The sequence below is a fragment of the Stegodyphus dumicola genome, chromosome 5 (genome assembly GCF_044657685.1).
Source record: "Stegodyphus dumicola isolate Sdum_Otavi_A_Nest chromosome 5, ASM4465768v1".
Classification (NCBI taxonomy): domain Eukaryota; kingdom Metazoa; phylum Arthropoda; class Arachnida; order Araneae; family Eresidae; genus Stegodyphus; species Stegodyphus dumicola.
In genome coordinates, this window is record NC_140772.1 from 221303177 (window position 1) to 221323926 (window position 20750).

Below are 20750 nucleotides of genomic sequence, written 5' to 3' on the forward strand. Positions count from 1 at the left end.
TGAAAGTTTATATGAAACTATTAATAAAGCTAGAAATTACAAATTTAACCGTCATCACGCTTTTCTCCCTATTATTTATCATATTGAGCTTATTTCCCATTTGATAATAGTTTAATATGCTTTCTGATGCATCCATTTTTAACTGCGTTCTATACCTGAAAACTTCATTATCTGTTGTTTTGAATATATTGAACGATTCTGCACTTATGTAGTAATGATCCAGTTAATATGCATGGAATATTTAGTAGTATATTTGAACATTTATTAGGAGAATAAAATTATGTGGAAAAGAACAATTCAACATTACCAAACTATTTCTTTCGAATTCTCTGGAGCAGAACATTTTGTTTGGGTAGCCTATTTTAATATTTTACAAACTCTGGGAACTCAAAGACGTTTTTGCATCGTCATAAAATGAAAACATTTCATGTTCCTCTAATCTTCAAGTCTTTCGTGCCGGTTTTTTTACTTGTAATTACAGCCAAACCCCATTACAACGAAGATCAAAGAACCGAAAGTTTGGTTCGCTTTATCCAGCGGCTTCCTATATCCGATCAGATATAAAAATAAATTATTTCACACACAAAAAAAAAAAAAAAAAAAAAAAAAATCTGAAATGTTTCAGATTTTAAATTACGTCCAAAGGGGCGTTTTTTTAACGTTTTGAGTGTTACCTTTATTTATCAAATATCATGTTCTTTGCACTTAAACCATAAAATTCAGTTCAAGAGCAATATCGCAAAATAATGTTAAATTAAGCATATCTTTAGAATTTCCGATATACACAGTCTCGCGAGCTGGAGATAAAAGTATTTTTTTTTCTATATAACGTTGCCATTTCTCGCTTTTAAAGCATTGAGTTTGTAAATCAAAAATTCGTTAAAGTTTTACAAAATATAAAATCTATAATAAAACAAATTCCAAATTTGGGATTTCAGATGCCCATATTCGCAGTAGGATTTCGTCATTCAAAATTCGATGGCTCTATGTACCATTGTTTTATCACAATGCGAGAAATAGACAATCATTTATGCAGATTTTTCATTATTTAATTTCTTCAAATATAATGCAGGACTCTAACATTTTGTGGCAACAGTTTGAAAAGTGAACCGACGTTTATGAGTCCGACGCAAAATCGCAAAACGAAAACAATAGTCCTTCAGGGACAAAGCCCCTTTGGACTAAAAATAGGGAAAAAATAAAGGCTGACTGAAAATCAATCACACAAGACACACGCAAAAAACTCATAAAAATTAATTATCATTATTCCATTTAATATATCAGGTATTTTCCACGTGCCTTTGTAGTGTAATTGGAAGCATATTTGACGCGCATTCGAGAGGTCCATGGTTCGACGACCGGTCAGGGAACTTTGCTTTTATTCACGTTTTTGGGTTCTAAAAAAACCCTAATGACTCTAAAAATAAAATAAATGAAAAATAACTCTATTTTAAAATCAGATTAAGAGATAATTAGAAGTATTATTGCGTGCGACTGTGTGTTTTATTTTTTCCATTTCCATTTCATCATACTTTAATGCATTTCAACGATAAATTATTTAAATTCGAAGTCATGGCTCTTCCATCAAAATACATACTTACTAAAAATAAATAGTTTTAAAATTCAAAACAGCCATTTTTTCTAAAAAATACATAAATTATACATAAAATCAACAGTTCTTCTAGATTTTCATGTTGCATTATACAGAAAAATATGGCAATTTCACATATGACTTTATTAAATTATCTGTGTATGTACAAAATTCGTAACAATAATATCCGCTCACCAAAGGTTGAGCGGCAAAATCGCTGAACACTGGTAATTTCGATCTGGGTTCGATTCCAGGCAAACGGGCTGGCTATATGGGCGGTTTCGTGGTTATATTTATGTGTAACATGTATACATGCTAGTTTCCCTTAGAAAGTTCTCTGCGAAAGCTTCCCTCCCCTTAGGCTGATACACCTAGTGCGCTTCGCCATAATCAACTAAACCAAGCCAACATCATATCCCAGACTCTTTTGATGTCGATCCAGTAAAGGGTAGATATGCTATTACAATGGTGTCAGCCGAAAACATCGCGGACGAAAACAACGCAAGGTAAAAACGTCGTGGTACAAAACATCCTGGGACATCGCAGACATGCGTTTTTCAGGTTTTAATAACTGTAAACTTTAATAATTGTAAAAGGATACTCGCATAAGGATTTGTTACGGCAAGATGAAAGGAAGGATAATTTTTACTTTTATATTTTTTATTAACAAATAAATATTTGCTGAAAATGTAACATGGAAACTTAAGCATATAAAATTAATGCAACTTATAGCACTCAACAGAATTTAAAACAGACATAGTTTACTAACAAACGCCATTAATAATGTTTTTATAAAATTTTACAGGTAATTTTTCATGAAATGTATAATGTAAAAGAGATTAGAAGAAGAAAGATAAGTAATGTAAAAATGTATGTAAAAAAAAAAAAAAAAAAAAAAAAAAAAAAAAAAAAATGTAAAAAAAATAGCCAAGTTAATTATGAAATATTTTCTTCACTTTGTTAATCTGATACTCTTATAGTGAAAGTTATTTCTTGTTTTGTTTAAATATCTTGTTTTGTTTTTATAAATTTATTAGTTAATAAAAAATATGAAAGTAAGAATTATCCTTCTTTCAGCTTGCGCTCACAAATCATTATGCGAATATACATTTACAATTATTAAAGCCTGAAAAACGCATGTCTGCGATGTTATAGTTATGAGATGATTTGTAGGTACTTTATTTTTATCACGATATTTTCGACGACGATGTTTTTAAACTGCGAAGCTTTTGAACCGCTTTATTTTCGACGACGATATTTTGTACCGCTATGTTTTAGAACTGCGATGTTTTCTCTTTGCTTTATTTTCTACCACGATGTGTTGTACCACGACGGTTTCACTTTGCGTTGTTTTCTCCGCGACGTTTTCGTCCGAGATGATTTTACCGCAATGTTTTTGGCTCTAACCATTACAATAGTTCTTGCTTTAGTCAATAAACATATTGACTAGTGACAAACAATTTGTCTAGTGACAAAAGTCATTAGCGTCAATTTATTAAAGGCTTCCTTTCCCAGCGTCCATTCACCCTTATCTTCCTTTGCAAATAATAACACCTTTAAGCGTGCATTCTTACGCAGTAGATATTGCCTCTCTTTTCCTCTGAGTAGGAGCCTAAGACACAGTCATGTGTAAAATCCTTGAGAGATGCATTAGGCACACTTATAATGCGCTGTTCTTAAACTATGAAATAGTTAATGTCTAATATTTAAATTAGAAAATAATTTGCTTAATGAATATAATTACACGTTTTTACGAGCATTTTTAAATGCTTAAGTAACAAAGATATTTTTTTAAGTAAGCCTCAAACACCGAACGCTTCATTTCCAGGCCCGTTCAACCATGTCTAGAACATTTCCAAAGTACATGCAGAAGGTAAAAGAAAACATTCCCAAATTTTCACGGCGTATTAGGCAAGCCTATCTGCATATCGATCGGAGTGAAGAACTTTCTTTCGTGGAGCAAAAGAAAGAAAAAACCGTTTTGCGCCTGAGTAATAAGGTTATGAATTTTTAAAACAGCTTATCTTCTTGGAGCACGTTTTGTTTGGGTGGCGAGGAATCCAATATAAGCTAATAAATTTTAGAATAGGATGTTAAGATGAATACGGTCTCTATCGGAACTCTTTTCTTCCGAGGAACAGTGACAGCCGGAAAATATTGGGCTCCGCGTTCTTCTTTTGTGCTGCTTTCCCCATTACTCATCTAAAATGCTTCAGGATGGGATAGAAGCGCGATGTCATTCTTTAAATGTTTGGTATTTGTATATTTAGTATCGTATAAGAGAATTTGTAAAGAAAAGATGGTTACTGCTTTGATATATTCGCATTTCCATATAACCTTATACGTCTTGAATACCATCCTTTTAAAAGTTTTAGTAAGCTGGATCTTTGTACGAATATTCAAGGCAAAATGAGAAATGTTCCCTGATGTTAAAAATTACCATAAATTCTTTTAGGTCAAAGTTAAATAATATTGAAACCAAGGTAGTCGGTAGTCGTGCCAAATGTACTGTTATCTCTCAACGAAACATTGTTACCTCGGCGGTAATACATATAAGGTTATAAATTTGAATCAAAATTTCCTACCCCGCCTTCAAATCTGTAAAGAACTTCGAATCAAATCTCTTCGAAAAAATCGAGAAAAGAAATGATGAATGTTAAAAATTATACATGGCTGTTTTCAGTTTCCTCAGTCCCTAAAGAGTACGGGCTTTTTATGACTTATTTGCATACACTGCTCCAAACCATTAGGGGAGATTATGATTTTAGATATAAACTGCGGATGAAGGAATGTTTTGGTGACTGTTATATAATGTATAGGTATTGTAAGATGTGAGAAAGAAAACGAAGGGCCTACAAGGAATAATTAATTTTTATTTGACGATATCTGTCAGTCAACAAAAAATGCACAGTTTGCACATATTATATAACATAAACAAATGAAAATGTCATTTCTCGAACACGAGTTTCAATAAGGGGCATGATTTTCCCTGGCTAAAAGCAGTGTCGCCATCTATGAGACATGGGATCAATGAGGTTATCTGTGAAGGAGGGTATTCTCTCTGCTGAATTGCTTCTGAAGGCGATAACCAAGTAGCCACCCTTCTTCCTAGAATGTCCAAGCCATTCGAAGGATTCTTTCGTCGAAAAGGAAATTGTCCACTTGATGAAGCCGATGTGGTCTGAAGTTGCCATCCATTAGAATGAATTCATCCCCGATTGCTGCAGCGTAAAGGGCTACAATAGGTCTGAAGATTTCATCCGTCCTATCGCTGAATTAGTGGTTCATACCTGCTAATGTGCAGCCTGGCGTGGACATTCACAGAAATACCGACCCAGACCACTACTCTGTATCAGGCAAATTGAATACTTTCATTCACAAATGCGGGAGTATTCAGTTTACCAGGTTCTCTCTAGATGAGAATTTATTGTCTGGTTGTACATTAACGCGGTACTCGTCCATTAATAGCATGTTCTACCTCTTATCTCTTGCTCATCTCAGATGATTCTATTCTCGCCTTCCGCGGGCAGCACGGTGGTTCTGTTCCAACTAAATACAAAGCTGCAAAAGCGAAAAAAAAGAAAAAAAAAAAAAAAAAAAAAAAAAAAGGAAAAAAAACTTGCTCTTTTGAAGCTGAGGATAATGGTTTGGTAAAACTATCGAAATTAGTCGTGTAAAAATTTGAAAATATAACGTTAATTATTGTTGTTTGACTTATAAATTAGTTCTTCTTACCATATTGATCAATAGATAATCAATAGATCAATAGATAAATAACCAGTATTAGAACTACCCGTTTGAAAAGAGTGTATATAATCCATTTTTGCTACAGCGACCTTTAGTTATAACATCTTTCTAAAGAAAGTGAAAAGTAATTTTGTTTAGGTGAAAAGTAAATTTTTTAAACCTTCTCTCAGAACAAATTTATGTATGAATCCCAAGTTTTCTTTTAGGTAAAAATATCACTAAACACTGGTAGTCTGGGCTCAAATTTTATTCCTAAAATTAAATGAATTTCTCGTACAAGTATTTTCCTGGACTTTTCCAAGTACTTTTTTTAAACATGAAAGCGTTCCCTTCCATTAATCTTTTAATAAGTAATTTTCTTAGTTATAAAGTCATGTGTGTTTTTCTTCGTCTAACTAATCGTTATTTTAGGGGAACAATTTAACATTTTAAGTCTGATGCATTGAAGGCTAGTTTATTCATGCATCACAGTTTTCTGCCTTCTGAGTGTAACGTAACTATGTTTGAGTTTACTCAGACATAGCTACGTTACATTCAGAAGGAAGAAAACATACGTTACATTACTTTCTCTTCAGAAGGAAGAAAAACTTACGTTACGTTACATTCTGTTCCTTTAGGAACAGATTTTTTTAGAAGTAACTTAAAACCTGGGATTAGTATTAGGATTATAACTTCCTTTCCTTTGTCATGAAGGCAGTGGAATATTTTAGTTGCTCTTTAATGGCGAGCAGTTAAGTTGCTAGAAAATATTTCCTCCAAAAAACTTCGAAATGCAAATATTGATAACATTTTTAGAGTCCTTTTCTCCCCTTGTTAACTATAAACCATAACGATTATACTGGAGATTAGAGATTTATCTCTAAGATATAAGAATGATTGTTTTATATTTCTATGGATCTGGCATTATCCTGTATTATTTAGATCTGCTTGTATTAATATGCTGATCTTATGGCTAGGTTATGTTATGCTGTGTATTCTGTTGGTGTGACCAATCTAACTTGTCTGAAAGTAACATCAGAATGTGACCATGAAATTTATCATGGCAAGGAGTGCAAGACTGCGCCTGCATTAATCTCATATAGCCAAGAGATAGATGCTTATATAGCCAAGAGCCTGTATTAATATGCTTATAGTGCAAGGAGTGCGAGATTGCGCCTGTCGTTGGCAAGAGCCTGTATTAATATGATTATATGTATTAATATGTACTAGCATTAATATACGTGCATTAATATATACCTGTATTAATTATGCTTATATAGCCAAGAGCAGGTATTAATATGCTTATCTTATGACTAGGTTATTTTATGTTTATTGTGTTGTCATGACCAATCTCACTTGTCTGAAAGTAACATCAGAACGTAACCATGAAATTCTTGATGGCAAGGAGTACAAGACTGCGCCTGTATTAATCTTATACAGCCAAGAGATTTTTTTCCAATAACAGATTGTGAACAATTACAAATGTAACCCAGTCCATTAATCTATACAAGGCTGGATGTGGTAGTCTCTTTACTGTGGAGGCACCTAATAGGTGGGTCACCATCACCTTTCCTATGAACAGTTACAACCATGCCTTCACCGGGATTCGAACCCAGGCTCTTCGGCATCGCAGTCAGCTTCCCTGACCACCATACCGACTGGGCGGCATAGCCAAGAGATAGATGCTTATATAGCCAAGAGCCTGTATTAATATGCTTATCATAGCAAGAAATGCAAGATTGCGCCTGTGGTTGGCAAGAGCCTTCCACAAGAGCTTTTATTAATATGTTTATCTGTATTAATATATATGCCAGCATTAATATACCTGTATTAATATGCTTATATAGCCAAGAGCTTGTATTAATATGCTTATCTTGTGACTAAGTTATTTTATGCTGTGTATTGCGTTGGTGGGACTAATCTCACTCGTCTGGCAGTAACATTCGAACTCGACCATGAAATTTATCATGGCAAGGAGTGTAAGATTGCGTGTGTGGTTTGCAAGAGCCTTGAGCACCATACAGTTGACACCCTTGAGCACCATACAGGAGGACAGGTCCGAAGGTCTCCCTTCCCACTTCCTTTCCGCTTTCGGACTTTCGGCTTGCCGCATATTTAGAGTGCTACCAGGCCACGCAAACGCTATACATGTACAAATATCCATGCCTTTTCCGGGATTCGAACCCTGATCCTTCGGCATGACAATCAGTGCCGCTAAAATCTATCCGGATTGAGTGGCGGGTTTTTTTCTACTTTGCACTGAAATGTTAACTAAACATTTAAGTTTGTAGTAACACGAGTAAAATAACGAAAATTGCAGGTTTGGGAAAAAAAAATATTTATTTTTGTTTTCACAAATGGCCGAATTTCTTTAAAATCCTTGCATGGTTCCTAAATTCGTTACGTCTTGTGAATCAGGCATCCTTGATCTTCCTTCTAAATTGAAGACCTTTACTTTAAATCCCTCTCTCCTTCACTTACCGCAGTCTCCATCGGATATCTTGAGCTATTCAGCAAATTTTTTGTGGAGTAGGACCGATCTGGGGTACCTTCAATTTCGACTTTATCTGCTTAGCCATCTTCTGTGGGTACATCATGGACAACAGTTCTGAAAATAGATTTAACGTTAGAATAATTAGGGCAAAAATCGTCAAGTTAAGCGAACATACTTCTTTATTCTAATAAGGAAAAACAATTTTTAATGTAAATAAATTTAGAGATCTTAAGATGTGTTTACGGATAAAATAACTCCCTGTAATCAGCACATTATTGTGTCTTGTTGCTTTTGGCGTCAGAACGAAGATATTTCTCTATCGCGTCACGTTTACTATTTTGAGTAATGTGAAGTCAGTTAGTTATTCTTTCATAAGAATAGTAGATTCTGAGAAGCATAAGTAAAAGTCATAAAAGTGCTTACCTAAAAGCCAGTAAAGCTTTTTGAAGGTTGAGATAAGGTTTTTTAATTGTTGCATTCAAAACGTTTATGCTATTATTTTTGTGAAAGGTTAAAATAAAGAAGTTTCATCTATTTGACTTTTTTTATGCAATACAGAGATTCCAATCATAAAATGAAATACTACTTAATAAACTTGCCATGATCAAAATTCTTTTGGAGATGATACGTACGCTGATATTTTTAAATTAGGTGAATAATTTTGTAATTGTTTGTTTTTAAAGAGGAACAAATTACAAAGGTATTGTGAATTTATAGTAAAAGATGGTGGTGGTGTATTTAATTATGGCAAAGCACACTAGGGCTATCTGCCTAAGGGGAGGGATGCCTTCATGGAGGACTTTCTAAGGGAAACTGGCTCGTATACACGTTACACATGGGGAGAATCACGAAAACACCCATGCAGCCAGCCCGTTCGCGGGATTCGAACCTCGGACCGAACTACCAGTGTTCAGCGAGTTTACCGCTCGGCCGCTGGTGGGCTATAGTAAAAGATGAATAATAGCTCTGTGTAAAGTGCGACAATACCGTTTAATGAATTATTTAGTTATTTATCATTAAGAAACCATAATAAGGTATAAAAAAACATAAAACATAACAAACTTTCAGTTTTGTTAGTTTTCAATTCTGATTTCAAATCAAATAACTTTATCGACGTACTTTTCTCGTGTTTAATTTTAAATGAACATTTTAATAACCGTGATTTATCTTCTAAATTATTATTTCCTATTTCCTTTTTTAATTCGGGGAATTTTCTAATTTTTCATTGCAATTAGGAAACAATATACACGGCGAAAATAAGTTTTCATAAAATTTAGAAACTTCTTAAAAAGCAAATTTAAGAAATTTTTTTTCATTTTTCCTCTGCGAAAAGTGATTTCCATGTAAAAATCAAGAGTTTGTTGTAATTTCACTTTGATTTGCTGTCTTCACTTCGCGGCAAGGCAAAAATACATAAAAACTCAAACTATTTTCATTAAAAATTGAAAGATATAGGAAAACATAAAACAGGAAAAACACTAAAAACAAAAAAAAAAAAAAAAAAAAAAAAATTTCAGAATTAAAATTACTATTTCTACGCAAAATCAAGAAATTCGGGCAGCAGGCAAGAAGGCGGATTTTTCGGTTCACAAAACTAAAAGTTTCCTTTTGGTCCCACTCGGCAAAAATGTAATAAAGGCGCAGAAAGAATTAGCTCACTATTTTGCTAAGTTTCAAATAGCAAACACATATGGCTGCCATGGTAAAAAAATTAGGCTTAGCCGCACTTATAGAACTTGAGAACTAAATTGTTAATAATGCTACAAGTAGGGCATGCAGATTAACTAAAGGCATAAAACCCTTAACCCGAAGATAAGAACAACACAGTTCAATCATTTTTAAAACAAAAAAAAAAAAAAAAAAAAAAAAAAAAAAAAAAAAAAAAAGCCCAGTTTACAAACATATAAGAATAAAAAGACTGAGCTCACCGAGCCGAGTAACAGATTCGGTATATATGTATTTATACACTTTTAGAGCCGCCGACTGCAACCAGAAAGTGAAGTGCACGAATACATGTTATAGCCAGTCTTATATACAAACTGAGGGTACTCTTTTTTTTTTTAGCTATGCGTGATACATACGCACGTACGTACAGACGCCACGAGAAAAATCTCTTTTGAATCCATTTGAAATCAGTTTTATAATTCGTTTTGGAAAAACAAGGTTCTTTATTCTGTTCTTAGGTTCAGATGTCACGCCAAAACATCGTTAAATTGCATCCGATAGAGGTCAAAATGGGTAGTTTCGTTGAAATACAAAAGCCGAAATTTTTCGTGATTCCAATACTTCCTTTAGTTCGTACAAGGAAATAAAATGCATTGCGGTTCGTCACTTGAAGAACCAAAATAAGGAAAACGAATGTCAAGCAAACAGAAACTCAATCGATTTAGTAATATAATTAGTAAAAGGTTCATTTATAAATGTGCGCCACTCACCAAAATTTTAAGCAAGAATACAAACTTAATTTATAATAGATTTATGAATGCCCTGTAAGGAATAAATACAACGAAATGTTTACAGCAATCAGCACAAAAAACTATCAAGTTAGGTTTAAATAAAGAATAAATATTCCTTCCAATAAAGTTAATCTATTTATAAGTTACATTTGTGCTTCTGATTTTGTGAGTAGCAGCAGATTGCGAGAACATTTAGTGAGATATCCGTACTAGTTAAATCTTACAATAAGGTTTCTATCATTATTTAATTTTATTAGTGTTTTATGTTCTATTCTCGATTATTTTAATCTCTGAATTAATTAGAAATAATTAGAATTTTAGCAAATTTCTCATGCATATAATTTAGAATTTATTTGAAGTCAAACTTATTATTAATGTGCTCATATCGATAGCACGTGTACACGTGGGCATATAAAAAAATACATTAGCATACTTATAAAAATAACAAATTAAATTCAAAATGTAAGCGTCAAAGGTAATGAGAATTTCCTCTTTTCGTCAATATCCCGCAGTCCTTTAAGTGAAGGCAAGTTCACTCTTAGTTTGAAAAGGTTTTGTACACATTTTGATGAAAATGTCTTGTTTAAGGGGACATGTGACATGTCGACTGGCAAAATGCAACTATTTCGAGACGAAAGTTATTAAGATATAACTTTTCTCAAAATAAACTTATACACATGATTCTTTTTTTCATTTAAAATGTATAGATTATAGATTACAGAAAACACATAAAATATATATTAAATGCCTAATATTTTTAAAAACCAGTTGTTTAATTTCACTTACCTTTGACGAATCTCATCGGACAATGTGCTAGTTCGGTACACTTTTCTTAAAAAGTACTGCACCAATCGTCCTCAAATCGTGCATGGTAGTTAAAAATATATCATTTAAGAATAATAAGCAGTATTTTACATTTTACTTAAAAAGAAAAAAATATTAAAAATAGATTAGTAAAATGCTTTGAAAAATCACAAAAAAATTAGTATTAAATTATTAATATATCCAATACTAATGCTCGTAAATTTTATATCCTGCATAGTTTCAAAGAAATAGTAATGATAAACAACTATGGAAAATTGGCACCTTCCAGGTCGAATAGTTTTCAAGAAAAATGTACCGAAAGTTAAGAAAAACACATTTTGAGAAAAACGAAAAAAAATATTTAAAAACTAATAATTTATAAAAAAATATCATTTTAATATTTTCCTGCACCATAATCATCTTGAATTGACATTTCTACATCAAACTGTTTTTGTTTTATAAATTTATTTTTCTTTCTGGCCATTTTAGAAAGCTTTTGGTAAGCGAGCTGGCCCTCACGAATTCTAAGACAATCTATTTTTCTCAGACTCTTTACCATATAAAACCCTGGTTGCATTCCTAATAATTCCATTACTTTACTCCGGCTTTGTACACCATCATTAAAACATATTATGGCATCGAACAAACCCAATTTTAAGGTGATAATACTCACAAAAACAGTTTTTGGTATGCGTATCCAGATGCAATTATTAAAACTTTCATTTGGGGTTTTGAGTTCGTCCGTGTAAGCACTTTGACAGCAGCTTTTTGTCAGACAGACTTCTAAACACAGCATTTCCACTTTTATGTCAGCATTTCCACTGTTATCTGCAACTGTTTCTTTTACAGCTTTCAACATGGATTCTTCAGCAATTTCTGATAATACAGGTAACAAAATTTTGTTATACTTCTGAAAGTCACTTGGCGGAGGGGGTAAGTTCATAACAGCGCAGAATTTCTCTGCAGCTTTCTTCTCTTTACCAATGCAACGCATTGCATAAGTAAGGCATAAATTAACATCGTAGCATCTTTTAGATTTTTTAGATGTCATACTACTCGTAGAATATCCACATGCAGTACACAAATACAGTAAACTTACTGCAAGTCCTCTGCGGGAATTACTTTGGTCTATCACATCAAAAGAATCACATTTCCCACAGTTCTTACATTTTGCAAATGCCTTCAATAAATGCAATAATGTTTCTGTTTCAATTATAAAGTTTCTACTCTTCTGAGACTCTAAGAACTCATCTTCGCCATTAACTATGCCGATTTTGTACTCAGATGCACTCATATTTAGGGGAGACTTACTTACATTATGGGTAACATCTTTCACATATGTATGTTGATTTCCGATATATTTTCTCTTCCCGAATGATTTTTTTCTCGGCATTTCCTTATTTAAAACTTTTATTCACTAACATAACACAATAAAACAATCAAAAATAAACACAGAAAGCACGAATTTAAATGAAAAAGAACGAAAAGAATAGCGAAACACAAATTAAACAAAGCCAAGTTGTAAATACGAAATTCGACAATTATCCACTACACAGCTTAGTGAATAAGCCAATTTAAAAACGTGTTGCCAAATGTCTTTCATAGAATCATATTCTGACCAAGGAAGTAATAAAAACTGCTAAAACATCTTTATGTGCAAGTGATAATAAACAACGATAAAACATCTGTCCCTTTAAACTTGTGGGCGTGCCAGTGCTTGTTTACATTTTAAACGAGAGATTTCGCCCTTTTAAAATTTCGAAACATGCATAAATTATATATTTTTGGAATCGTCTGAGTCTACTTTATTTTTCTAGCGCAAAATTGAAAATTCGAAAATTCGAAAATTTTTATGTCGTTTGTCCCCTTAACTAAATGAAATATTAATAAATAAGGCAATAATTGAGTAATGATTTTAGTGTCATTATTTAGTTCGACTGATTAGAAAAGTTAAAAAGTTTTTAGAGATAAAAGCTTTCAAACGTTTCGGGAAGAGGATTTTATAAGAAGAGAGCAGAGTCTTTGAGAATGAAAATACAAAACGTATGTGCTAAAATTTTATCACACTTGGTAAGAGAATTAACATTAGCTTAACTTGCGACTAAAGGTAAGCATACGTTTAGAACGATACAGACTGCTTAACCAGATTGCTTTTAAGAAAAGTCTGTAAAGGTTTCCTCGATGATAACTAAACATAATTTAACAAACTTATGTGATGATTTTTTTAAAATGCTCAGAAACAATGTTTATTTTAGTTCGAGCTGCAAGGTTGGTTTGGTTTGGTTTATTTAATTACGGCAAAGCATATTAGGGCTATCTGCCTAAGGGAAGGGACGCCTTCGTGGAGGACTTTTAAGGGAAACTGGCTCGTATACACGTTACACATGGGGAAAACCACGAAAACGCCCATGCAGCCAGCACGTTCGTGGGATTCGAACCTCGGACCGAACTACCAGTGTTCAGCGACTTTACCGTCGGCCGCTGGTGGGCCTCGAGCTGCAAGGAGCAGAAGATCTTTTAAGCTATCATGTTCTTTACGCTCCAAATAGTAAAAGGTTCATTTATAAGTGTGCGCCACTCACCAAAATTTTAAACAAGAATACAAACTTAATTTATAATAGATTTATGAATGCCCTGTTAGGAATAAATACAACAAAATGTTTACAGCAATCAGCACAAAAAACTATCAAGTTAGGTTTAAATAAAAAATAAATATTCCTTCCAATAAAGTTAATCTATTTATAAGTTACATTTGTGTTTCTGATTTTGTGAGTAGCAGCAGATTGCGAGAACATTTAGTGAGATATCCGTACTAGTTAAATCTTACAATAAGGTTTCTATCATTATGTAATTTTATTAGTGTTTTATGTTCTATTCTCGATTATTTTAATCTCTGGATTAATTAGAAATACACGCCAAGCGTGCTGACCACTACACTATGAAGGCATGCTAAGAAGGCGGGAGAAAACCTTATATACTCCCCCTTTTAAAAGGCGACTGGGGTTTTAAGGGACCTAATCGCCAAATCCTGGTTGTGGAGAGTCATCATCCATCAGCCTTTTAGTTCAGGCACCAATGTAGAGATATTAGGTTATTTTTGAAACAGGAAGGAGTGAGAAATGAGCAACGCCCTCGCCGGGAATCGAATCGCGAACCTCTGGAAATACGCGCCCAGTGTGCTGACCACTGCACTACGAAGGCATGCTAAGAGGGAGGGAGAAAAACTTATAAAATATATTTATTAAAGTTTATGCTCTTAAAATATAATTTATTAACTCTTAATCTTTCTTCTTTCATACAGAATACAGTAACGCAATAGCAAAATAAACAAAAATGTTTAACTAATATTGCTTACGGCTATTCAATGGTATGCTTAAAAGATAAATTTCCATATTTACAAATATTTATATATAAAATATTGTTATGAATGTAGCACACTCCAATTCTAAAATTTCTAAAGTTAAATATTTACTAAAATTCAGGATTAAAAACATTTGTATATGTCATAGTACTTACAATAAATAGAAATATTCGTTACACAAAATATTAATACGTATACTATCTGTTTCTGTGAAGTTTATCTTAAATAGATACTGCTCGCGTTATTGCGTTTGAAGCATATATATTGCAATAAAACTTACGATCACTACACATTTGCTTAATAATTTCAGTATAAAGTAACATGAGGATTTTTCTCTTTATAATAACTTATTAATTTAGAATAGAAATAAATAGAGTGCAAAGGTATATGAAAATTTTACGTAGGTTACTGATATGGAAAGTAAGGAAAAAGGAAATAAAATGAGTAACATAAAATATCAAAGACCGAACCTAATGATCTTCAAAATAAAAATTTAATAAAAATTCTGCATTTCTTCATTGGAAAGAAAAACTTTTATTTGCTTCAGTCATCAGCTCAATTCCCTAATGAGATATTTACTTTTTTATTGCATTATTATTTTATAATTAATTCTTATTTTTTCGCATAAATTTGAAAGCTACGTCTGCAAACTTTTGTTTTTAACTATCCTGTTCTTGCATTGCAACTCTGCTTAGTATTAGAAGAATGAGATAGTCTTTTTTTTTAACTTTCTAAGCTACATATTTTAATCTCTCGTGAAGAGAATATATAACTGAATTAATTTCGTGATTCCTTTTGTGTGCATGTGTGTGTATAATAGTCTTCGAGGTCTTTGACAAATATTGTGATATATGAAAATGCGGGTGATGGGATTTTATTTCAACCATGAATTTAGGAAGTCAAACATGAGTTTAGGAAGAAGTGAATCCCATAATAAAGCTAATCTCAAAAATATGTTGTTTATCTAACGCATATTAATGTACACTATAGGGCACGGACTGCGGCCAAAGCAAAGTTTACAAGTTCTATGGACACCTGAAAAGAAAATGTATAAAAACATTTTAATATGAATGAAGTCAGTTCATATTTTTCAAGCACTAACCAGTTCGTAAATAATTTTTGTTGCCAAATCAGAAAACAAAAAATTTTAATATTTCAGGTTAACACCATATGTGCGACTTCATGATTTAAATTTAACAACGTTTCCTCAATATCAATAAAACAATGAACTCAGCAATCACATATCACGTCAGTTACCCTAACCTGTAACAAAAGTGTTGCCAACAGCAGCTATTTATTTAAAATGCTGACATTAACGAAAACGTTTCGACATAAAATGACGTCACAAGCAATCGCAACGTCAATGCATCTTCAACGTCAGAGTATCACCTTATATTAATAATAATATGTTTACTGTTTGGCGATGTTATTTTTATTTCAATTATTATTTTATTAGTCCTAAGGGGCAATCTGCCCAGAAGGGCTATTACTTTTGTTTTGGCATTTTCCGTTGGTTCACTATAAATGTCGGTTCATTTTTCAAATTTTTGCCACCAAATACTAGAGCGATGTATTATATTTAACGAAATTGAATAATGAAGAAACTGCATAAATGTGCATTCATAAACTGCATTCTCGCATTGTGATAAAACAATGGTACCTAGAGCCATGATATTTTGATGGGCGTCTGGAAGCCCAGATTTGGAATTTGGAATTTTTTTATTATCTATTTCATATTTTGTAAAACTTTAACGAATTTTGGATTAACAAACTCAACAATTTCAGAGAAATGGCAACACTGTACGGAAAAAAAAAATTATCCTCAGAGCGCGAGGCTGTGTATCGGAAATTCTAAAGCTATGCTCATTTTAAAATTATTTTGTAATATTGCTGTTGAACTGAATTTTATGGGTTAAGTGCGAAGAACATGATATTTAATAAATAAAGCTAACACACAAAAACATTAATAAAACTCTTTTTTGGGTGTAGTGTAAAATCTTTCAGATTTAAAATATTTTTTTACTGTTTTATTTGCTATTTTTATTGAAATCCGGGGGGGGGTATAGTTCAACCGCCTCAAACGCAACCCTGGCTGGCATTCTGCCAAAACACATAAACTCGTCCAAGAAGGGCGTTATTACTTACTACAACGTGAAAGGTCACGTGAATGTCTTCTCATCTCAAGAAAGAGATAATTTTGAGAATAATTCGGTCCGAATTGCGCATGCGTGTTTGCGCTCATGGTCGCGGATGAGGCGGTTGAACTATATCTCTCTCAAAACTCAGTTCTCCACTATTCTGCCACAAACATACAGACAGACGAGCACAGATTTTAACTGTAAAGATCACATTTACTCTATACAAATTTCTTTCTGCAAAGCAATGAGAGACTTTTGCTTTCTTGTCACATGTGTGCGGGGGGCAATTTTCATTTCAAGATATTTTGCATTGTTTGATTAGTTATTTAACGGATGAGAAGAATTTTTCGACCTTCATTCGCTATATAAAAAATATTATTAAAAGCACCAGAATGTAATGCAGATATACAAAACGAACAATGGCAGCTGGTAAAATAGGGCTTATTGCTGAATTTCATTTAAGTTTATAATTTGAAACGGAAGATATGAAATTCTATATTATTTATCTCAGGAAATGCCAGCATGTGCATTAAATATATATTTATATAAACACGATGATATTTTTAAACAGATGTCCCTTCGTGGAGGATAATTTTAACAGCAAAGTTAAATAATAGACTTTTAAGGACAGGAATAATATGAGAGAAAATATGAATAACATGAATATAACATGTTCAGAGATTAATACTCTAGCGAAATATTACTGCACTTATGTGTGTGTGTGTATTTAATTATGGCAAAGCACACTAGGGCTATCTGCCTAAGGGGAGGGATGCCTTCGTGGAGGACTTTCTAAGGGAAACTGGCTCGTATACACGTTACACATGGGGAAAACCACGAAAACACCCATGCAGCCAGCCCGTTCGCGGGATTCGAACCTCGGACCGAACTACCACCAGTTCAGCGACTTGTATACCAGTGTTCAGCGACTTTACCGCTCGGCCGCTGGTGGGCTACTGCACTTATGAGGCATTATTCGAATGTTATGGGGGCTAGCTTTATATAAGAATTATGAAAAAGATTGAAATATTATGAAAATGGTCAGTATTTAACACAGAACGAAGAAGCGAGTAATTGCAGCTTGCAAAATGGCTCCGATCATTTGGCTAGATACATGGTTGCAAAGCCCACCAGCGGCGGAGCGGTAAAGTCGCCGCTGAACACTGGTAGTTCGGTCCGAGGTTCGAAGTTCTCGATCAAGCTAGCTGCGCAGCCGTTTTCGTCATTTTCCCCATGTGTAACCTGTATACCAGCCAGTTTCCCTTAGAAGGTCCTCCATAAAGGCATCCCTATCCTTATGTAGATGGCCCTCGATGCGTTGCCGTAATTACATAAACCAAACTGAAACAAACATGATTACAAATGACCTTCCGTTAAAAAAAGAATATTTAGAAACGGGGCAAAAAGTACGAAATTCATAGCTTAGAATGTGAAAAAAAACGATTATTTTCTAATCAAATGCATAATATATATATAGTTAGCAGAAGTTTCTATCAGTTGTTTTAATACTGAAAATATTTGTAACAATAATAATAAAAATAATAAATGACACAAACTGATACATTTTTTTTAATTAGATAAAGTTATTGAGAACACACACACACACATATATATATATATTGTTGAAATGTAATCTCTCAGTTTATTATATTCAAATTCTAAGTTCGTTGCATTCAATATACTGTAAATATACTATGATATATTATAAGGCATTTTCTCGTTCCTTTCTGAATGCCTTCGTGGTGTAATGGTTAGCACACTCCCCAGTCGCCCTATAAAAGGGGAAGTATATAAGGTATTTTCTCCCTCCTTTCCGCATATGCCTTCGGGCTGTAATGGTTAGCACATTTGGTGCGTATTCGAAAGGTCCAGGTTCGAGTCCCAGTGAGGGCATTGCTCATTTTTCACTCACTTCATCTTCAAAATAACCTAATATCTCTACAATACAAATTGATATTCTCTTCCAGAAGCACTGGCTACTACTGTTAGAAATTATAATTCGAAAATATGCGTTAATGATTACTATTGTAGTACCATCACATAAATCGAGGCAACAAATGGAATGGCAATATTGCCGAATCTTCGAAACAAAGCATAGCAAATTCAAGTAGTAATACAATCCAATGCAATGAAATGAGAAATGTAAACAGGAGGCTACTTGAATTTATTAATTTTATTCTTGTCTAGTGGTTAAAACAATTGTAGCTGAATTAAAAATACTGAATATGAATCCAATTTCAAATACATTTTCTGCCAGAAAATCTTTGGATTTATAAGCATAGAGTATCACTTGTAAATCTCACAAACGGAAAATGAAAGCATTCAAAGAATAACGAATTTTTTGGCCAGTGTAATGTGGTATAAAGGAAAACATTTCAGCTATTGCTATTCTTTATTTTATGAAAGATTTATGCTATATATTTAAGTTTTCGATCCAATCCATATATTAAGTTTTTTTTTTTTTTTTTACTTGATGTGAGGCACTTATCTGAGTTGAAATAACAAAGCACTTGCTGTTATCGAATTCAGGAGTCACAGCATTAATGTAATAAATTGCTGAATTATTCTGGATCAAATAACATATCTTGCCCCTCTAACAACAAAAAAATGTTTTTTACATGCAAAAACAGTTTATCGAATTGTACTTATCTTCATGTTTTCGGGGCTGCTCGTAAAACCGGAACCAAATTGTCACTCTGCCAAAAAGTTTTTTTTTTTAGTTAATAAGGTATAACTAAGAGAAATATGGTATTTGTTCGAGAATAATCTTCTGAAATCCTTTTCTTAATAATATTAGTGCTCATTGCTCACGATTTTCGCATATGAAAAAATTTGAATTGCATTGGATTAATGTGAATTTTGATAGCTGTATATGGGATTACAATAAAACTGCTCGTAATTTGAAAATTATGCACAAGGCAATAACTTACATATTTTTTTATACTTTGTGATTTTCTGAGCGGTTAAACAATTCAAAATTACACATAAGTTAAGAAGACTGACATTTTTATGCAAAGCATTTTAAAAGTGAAGAAATAATTTATACTGTCAGTGTAAACGTGGGAAGGTATACAGGGTGAATCTGAACACGGGGCCAAAACTGAACGGGTTTACGGGTTGACAGAATGCAGTTATACGAACAATATTATTCACAGAATTTACGGTCAGAAATTAAAAGATAGTTTTTCATTAAAACATTTAAAGAATTAACACAAGAATGAGAGGAGACACTTTAGAAAACATTTCGTTAACAGAAATGTAATTAATGTACATGTTCAAAGAAATGGCTCAAAAGACCTTCCTCCTGCTGTAATGCAGGCTTCACACTCACGCGATATTGAATAATTCACATTTTCGAAGACATCAGGCATTGCCGGAGTATCGCCGGCAACAACGGCGAACCTGACAACTAGATCCATATTCGTTTCAACGGGGCATTCGTACATTAAGCTTTCCATGTGGCCCCACAGGAAAAAGTCCGAACACGAGAGATCCGTGGATTTTGGTGGCCAAGCTATGGGACCACTTCGACCAATCCATCGCCCTGAAAATTTCGTGGTTTGTATAACCAGAAAATATCTGGCCAATCCCCTTTTTCACATTCACCCTGTATAGTTACCTCAATTTGAAAAATGAATATTAAGGTGTATATTATTTAGAGGTAAATATTTCCAAGCGGAAACACTTCTAGTTCAGGCATACTCTTTCGCTGAAGAGCTGATTTATATTGCGCATTCAGAATACTAAGGAACTACATACTAGGAATAATAGTAAGTAATTACCATCTAATTATTTTATATTTTAAATTTAGTGGTTTTTAATTTGGGGGGGGGGGCTTTCTCTATTTAAAATTTCAAATTTATAAGAAATCAGACGTGTTCGAAAGCGGTTGAATACAATTAAGTAATGTACAGAAAAACACTACTAAATTACTCTCAGGATAAAAGATCAAAATATAAAAGATTTTCTAATAAGAATAGTATAATTTTAAAATGAAATCAGACATTTAATATTATTTTAAAATGAAATTTAGGACACTGTATTTTAAATAAAACATTATTTAAGTGTCCACATTGACTCCACATATACGAACTCAAAGCAAGTTTTTGATGAGTGTATGCAATAACTTGAAAGAGGCCCGATAGCGCAGTGGCTAGGGAGTCGCACAGCAGGTCCAGGG

At 33.1% G+C, this 20750-nt stretch overlaps 1 protein-coding gene across 2 annotated transcripts in view; it reads right to left on the bottom strand.

The window, feature by feature from the left end:
• Nucleotides 1-7650: 7650 nt before the first annotated feature.
• The window catches only part of LOC118199998 (P-selectin-like), a 73443-nt gene continuing 60343 nt past the window's right edge, over nucleotides 7651-20750 (bottom strand). For both annotated transcript variants that reach the window (XM_035371905.2, XM_035371903.2), the window contains one exon: nucleotides 7651-7925. In XM_035371905.2, the coding sequence (XP_035227796.1) occupies nucleotides 7828-7925 (98 nt within the window). In that variant the 3' untranslated portion in view covers nucleotides 7651-7827. The remainder of the gene's footprint in view (nucleotides 7926-20750) is intronic.